The sequence below is a fragment of the Bos mutus genome, chromosome 3 (genome assembly GCF_027580195.1).
Source record: "Bos mutus isolate GX-2022 chromosome 3, NWIPB_WYAK_1.1, whole genome shotgun sequence".
Taxonomy (NCBI): domain Eukaryota; kingdom Metazoa; phylum Chordata; class Mammalia; order Artiodactyla; family Bovidae; genus Bos; species Bos mutus.
The window spans coordinates 17,135,476-17,142,327 of record NC_091619.1 but is presented as its reverse complement, the minus strand read 5'-3'; the positions used below and the strand labels follow the sequence as shown (position 1 = coordinate 17,142,327).

Below are 6,852 nucleotides of genomic sequence, written 5' to 3'. Positions count from 1 at the left end.
AGTATCCTTGCCTGGGAAATTCCATGAACAGAGGAGCTTGCGGGCTACAGTCCATGGGCTCACAAAGAGTCAGACATGACCCAGCAACTGAGCATGCATACACAGTTTTCCACACAGAATGAAACAGAGGCTGGTATCCTAGGGTAAGCGGGGAGTGTTACTGGCCTTGTATGAAAGGTTATTTCAAGTTAAAATAACTTTAGTTGTAAAACTGCACAGAGAGACCAGGGAGCCAATAATTGATCTTTATTACACAGAAATGCGAAGGCCATATGCATTAAATGGTGTTTTGCAGTGAACATTATGCAGATTCAAACTGAAGACATCCTCATCTTAATGAGATACAATATAAAAATAAACACTGACCAAGAGTTGCCAGAAGGAACTCAATTTCCACTCTCCCAATCAAGCTGAAACTCTCCACAGGAAAACCTGGTTTAAATTCATGCCAAACTGTTCAAATGGAAAGAAAAACTAAGTCAGGTAGACACATCCATGGACTGGATTTTATAGTTTTAGGGAGCCAGACTGAAGCTCTTCTCAGCTTCACATTTTTTAGGAATTTGTTTCATTTAAACTTTTTATCTTTAGTCACCTAAGCGATAACCTAAAGTGAAAAAAAGTTAAGTGAGTTGGGGAATTTTGTGGGGCTAGACAATTTTAGAGGAGGGAAAGTTACAATCTTTCATTTAATTACTTCTGATCAGGAAAATTTGATATCAGGTCTGGGTCATCTGTATTAGCCCTTTGATAGACTGTTTCTCTGTAGTGGTCAAGAGGCAAGATCCATTCAAGTATCAGCATTAAATGCTTGACATTAGCACAGTTTGGTGCCTGTCCTCTTTATATTCCCAAATGCTGGACTTATATAGGATGCTTTTAACATCAAATTGCCCTTCTGAATACGATTTTTCTCAATAAGCTTCTCTTTGCATTTACTACTGACTTAAAAAATGTTTTAAAGAATGAGTTAGACAAAGGATTGTGTTGAGACAAGACTAATGACTAGGAGGGCATCTGTGGATTAAATATAGATAAAACTACTTCCAGGACCTTTAAACACACACAGAATAGGTGGCACGAGTGGTAAAGAACCTGCCTGCCAATGCAGGAGACTAAGAGACGCGGGTTCCATTCCTGGGTTGGAAAGATTCCCTGGAGGAGGGCATGGCAACCCACTCCAGTATTCTTGTCTGGAGAATCCCATGGACAGAGGAACCTGGCAGGCTACAGCCCATAGGGTCACAAAGAATTGGACACGATTGAAGTGATTGAGCACGCCCACCCATCAATTTATGTAGGAAGCCAAAACAGGGAACAAGATCTAGAGTTTACATATATTGTCTGGACTCAGGATGGTGCTATTCAGCAATTGAAATTTACAACTCCCTAAATTCAATCAGAGTAGAGACACTTAAAGTAGCCTGGAGGAATCCAGATAGTCATATGCTAAAGAGTGGAAATTCTGATGCCACTTTCCTTCTTTGCAAATTGTATTGGTGACTGCATAAAAGAGGTGGTTAAGAGATGCATTTTTTTTTTTAATTTAGATTTCTGTTCTAATGAATGATGGAGTAGGACAATGCTGAGAGAGAGTAGAGAATATATTTATGGTTCTAGGACTGTGAGAACCAGGTAATCACATTTGGAATAGTCTCAATTTAGAAAAGGAAAGATGAGAAAATCAGTAGTGGAACATACATTTATATCTCAGAGACCATCTGCTCCAAAAATCAGTTTTATTTCCACTGCCCCTTATTCAAAGAGATGGTTACTTCAATAAGCTACATTACTTAGCAGAGCCTGAGAGATAGGCTGAAAACATATATTTAAGACAGAAAACAAATTTTAAAAAATGAGATAAATGGTTTGCTCTACATCTCACTCACATTCTATGGCTAGAGAAATCCAAATCTCACTGAAATATTCCTGATAATCCAAAAGCACACTGGATGGAAGTGAGCCAAGAAATGAGAGAAAATGTTTACCGGGTGAGTGCTGGTTCACCCAATTTATTCACCTCTGGAGTCGAAGTATAGGGAGATATAAAGCCTGCTTATAAGAGACAAGGTCTATGGAGAAGCCCTGAAGTTGCTTTCCCCAAATAACAAATTTGATTCAAGAGGGAAAAAAAAATGATGGAAAACATCTCATCACACAAAACTCGGTGATGGTGTCTCTGATAGTCACTGGCCAGCAATGGAAAAGGAGAAACCCAACAGCTGCTACGATTTATTGAAGGCTGCCAGCACAGCCCAGATCATCTCCGTGGCGCTGTGCTTTGTCCCCTCTACCTCAGGGTCCAGCTCTACTAGGTCCTTGGCTCGATTCATTGCCATATCATACTTGTCATCTGTCAGAGAGGAGAAGACATTCTCTAGCACGTCGGAGGAGTGGGCTAGCACCAGCAGTGCTAGTGTTCGCTTGTCCATACGCTGAGGGTCATTTACCCACCGCTCTAGGACACTATCTTGAAGTTTTTTCACTAGTCGTTGCTTCTCTGTTGTATTGGTCACTGGGTGAGTAGTCATGTCAAATAGGAGGAAATTCTGCTTCTCAGTGGTTAGAATACCCTTCTCTACTAGGTTCTTTGCAATTCTCTCTCTTACATTTCTCAGCTGGTACTGTAATTTGAAAGGGTTCCAGGTCTCACCTATGGGAAAAATAAATAGAATGCTTGAACAAGACTATAAACCAATTAGATTTCAGAAGACATCTATAGAATATTCTACCCTATAACAGTAGAATGCACATACTTCTCAAGTGCATATGAAACATTTTCCATGATACATCATATGTTAGGCCATAAAACAAGCTTTAATAAATTTAAAAGAATTGAAAACATACAAAGTATGCTATTCAATCACAGTGGAATTATAAATTGATAACAGAAGGACATTTGGGAAATTAAAAAGATATGTGGAAATTTAAAGACACACTCTGAAATAACCAATGAGTCAAAGAAGAAATTATAAGAAAAAATTAAAAAGTACTTTTGAGTTGAATGAACATATCAAAACTTATAGGATGCAGCTTAAAGCAGTGTAAAGACGGAAATTTATGATCCAAATGCCATATTAGAAAAGTGAAAGTCACTCAGTCCTGTCCAACTCTTTGCAACCCCATGGACTGCAGCCTGCCAGGTTCCTTTGTCCATGCAATTCTCCAGGCAAGAATACTGGAGTGGGAAGCTATTCCCTTCTCCAGAGGATCTTCCCAACCTAGGTCTTCCGCAATGCAGGTGGATACTTTACCATCTGAACCACCAGGGAAGTCTTGTATTAGAAAAGGAGATGTCAAATCAATAACCTAACCTTCTAACTTTAAAATACTAGAAAAAGAAGAAAATACTAAACCAAAGCAAGCAGGATAAAGCAAACAATAGAGAGGAAATACAGAAAATGAAAACAATAGAGAAAATCAATAAAATAAAACTCAGGTTCAGTGAAAAGATGAAAAAAACTGACAAACCCAGAGTGATCAAGGAAAAGAGAAGACTCAAAATTACTAAAATTAGGAATGAAAGAGGAGACATTACTACTAAACTTACAAAAAGTAAAAGGGTTATAAGGAATACTATGGAAAACAGTATGACAACAATTTAGACAACCTAGAAGAATGGACAAATTCCTTGAAACACAATTACCTAAACTGACTCAACAAGAAAGAGGTAATTTCAATAGAACTATAATAATACCCTGGTGGCTCAGACAGTTAAGAATCTGCCTTCAATGCAGGAGACTGGGTTCTGTCTCTGGGTTGGGAAGATCCCCTGAGGAGAAGGGAATGGCACCCCCACCCCCACCCCCACCCCCACCCAATGCCCCAGTATTCTTCCCTAGAGAATTCCGTGGACAGAGGAGCTTGGTGGGCTACAGTCCAAGGGGTCGCAAAGAGTCAAATATGACTGAGCAACTAATACACACACACAATAACAAGTAAAAGGCTTCCTAGGTGGTGCTACTGGTAAAGAACCAACCTGCCAATGCAGATATAAGAGACACAAATTTGATCCCTGGGTTGGGAAGATCCCCTGGAGGAGGGCGTGGTAACCCACTCTAGCATTCTCTTCTGGAAAATCCTATGGACAGAGCCTGGTGGGCTACAGTCCACTGGATTGCAAAGAATCGGACATGACTGGAGCAACTTAGCACACATAACAAGTAAACAGACTGAATAGTAACTTTAAAACTTCCCACAAAGAAAAGCGTAGTCAAGACGGCTTTTCTGGTAATTCTACCAAACATTAATGGAAAATTAATACCAATTCTTCACAAACACTTAAAAAAAAAAAAAAAGAAGAGGCAGAGGAGGGAACACTTCCTTAGTCTAAACATTAAGTATTCCTCTGATACTAAAATGAGACAAAACTTCACAAGAAAATATAGACCAGTATCTCTTATGTATATAGGTACAAAAATACTGAACAAAATATGTACAAACAAATCTAGCAGTATAATAAAGACACAGGGAACTCTCTGACAGTCCAGTGTGCACTTTCACTGCCAAGGGCATAGGTTCAATCCCTGGTCAGGGAACTAATATCCTACAAGCAGTATGGCTCAGCTGAAGGAAAAAAACAAACAACCCCATCCCTAAACTACGTAATACGATAAAGGGGGACTTAAAACAGAAATGTAAGTTTGATTTAAAATACAAAAATCAATAAAATGAAAAGCAAAAACCAAATGATCATCTCCATAGACAAAAGAAAAGCATTTGATAAAATCCAACACTCTTAACGTCATAAACACACTCCATAAGCTAGGAATAGACAGAAACTTTCTGAACTTGATAGAGGAATTTATGGAAACCTCACAGCTAGCATATTACTTAATAGGGAAAGACTGAATGTTGTCATCTTAGATCAAGGATAAGACAAGGAAGTCCATTCTCATCCTTCCTGTTCAGCACCATACTGAAAGTTCTAGGCAAGGTAATTAGGTAAGAAAAATAAAAGCCATCTGGGATACATACTGCTGCTGCTCTTTCTGCTACTGATCCTGCAGCCGCCGTTTCTGCCATCAGCCTCCAGAATTGTGAGAAAATATATTTCTGTGTTTAAAACACCCAGTCTGAACTTCTGAATGCCGGCAGAGGACATCAGGCACCCAGAAAAGCAATCCAACTCTTCGAAAGGAGGTAGGAAAAAATATAAAAGACAAAAAAAGAGACAAAAGAGGGAGGGACGGAGCTCCGTCCCGGGAAGGGAGTCTTAAAAAGAGAGAAGTTTCCAAACACCAGGAAACCTTCTCACTGCCGAATCTGTGCCGAGCTTTGGAAGCACAGAGGGCAACATAACAGGAAGAAAAAATAAATAAACAATTAAAACTCGAAGATTGCGAGTCCTACGGTAACTCCCCCAGTGGAGAAGCAGCGCAGACGCCTGCAGGCGCCATTAACAAGCGGGGGCTGGGCAGGGAGGCGCAGCGCGGGCTGCATCGCTTAGAGTAAGAATCTGGCCTGAATACCCTGAGCACTATCTGAGCGAAATAATTTGGGCTAACAAACCAGACTGTGGGATATCTACTACGCGGGGTGCCAGCCCCAACCTAAGACCGCCAGGCCGCGTACACGGAACAAAGAATTGAACAGAGATAGCCGGCTGCAGACCTTCCCCTCCGGTGATAGGCAGCCAGAGCCGGAAGGGGGCAATCGCAGCCCCAGAGAGACATTATCTATAAAACTGTAAGCAGGCTTTTTGCTAACTAAAACTTTTGGGGTCTGGACGGTTAACATCTGCCTAAGAAGGTGCGCCGTTTTTTGCCCAGATAACCGAGTGGCGGGAGGCGATAAGTCGCAGCATTGGCGCCGCCAAACACCTCATCACTTGAGCTGCTCGGACCTGGGAAGAGCACAATACTCAGGCCCAACTGAGTCTGCGCCTCTGAGGACTACCCGAGTGCCTGAACCTGAGCGGCTTGGACCTGGGAGGTACATGCAACCCAGGGCCAGCCTTGGATTGTTCCCGGCGGAACAACCTAGAGCCCGAGCAGTGTGGGCAGGAGGCTACACGCGCAGTGAGCGGGGCAGACCCAGTGTGGCTGAGGCACTGCGAGCGCGCCACGCCAGTGTTATTTGCTTGCAGCATCCCTCCCTCCCTCCCCCAGCGCGACTGAACAAAGAGAAGAAATACAGTTCCACCCATCAGAACACTGACACAAGCTTCCCTAACCAGGAAACCTTGACAAGCCACCTGTACAAACCCACACACAGTGAGGAATAGCCACAATAAAGAGAACTCCACAAACTGCTAGAATACAGAAAGGACACCCCATACTCAGCAATTTAAACAAGATGAAGAGACAGAGGAATAGCCAGCAGATAAAGGAACAGGATAAATGCCCACCAAAAACCAAACAAAAGAGGAAGAGATAGGGAATCTACCTGATAAAGAATTCAATAATGATAGTGAAATTGATCCAAAATCTAGAAATTAAAATGGAATCACAGATAAATAGCTTGGAGACAAGGATTGAGAAGATGCAAGAAAGGTTTAACAAGGACCTAGAAGAAATAAAAAGAGTCAATATACAATGAATAATGCAATAAATGAAATTAAAAACACTCTGGAGGCAAATAAATAGTAGAATAACAGAGGCAGAAGATAGGATTAGTGAATTAGAAGATAGAATGGTAGAAATAAATGAATCAGAGAGAATAAAAGAAAAACGAATTAAAAGAAATGAGGACAATCTCAGAGACCTCCAGGACAATATTAAACGCTACAACATTCAATCATAGGGTTCCAGAAGAAGAAGACAAAAAGAAGACCATGAGAAAATACTTGAGGAGATAATAGTTGAAAACTTCCCTAAACTGGGGAAGGAAATAATCACCCAAGTCCAAGAA

General features: G+C 41.1%; 1 protein-coding gene across 1 annotated transcript in view; it reads right to left on the bottom strand.

Moving 5' to 3' along the window:
- Window positions 1–224: 224 nt before the first annotated feature.
- GOLPH3L (golgi phosphoprotein 3 like) overlaps window positions 225–6,852 on the bottom strand; it is a 55,192-nt gene continuing 48,564 nt past the window's right edge. The window contains exon 5 of the mRNA XM_005894909.3: window positions 225–2,653. Coding sequence (XP_005894971.2) covers window positions 2,226–2,653 — 428 coding nt within the window. The 3' untranslated portion in view covers window positions 225–2,225. The remainder of the gene's footprint in view (window positions 2,654–6,852) is intronic.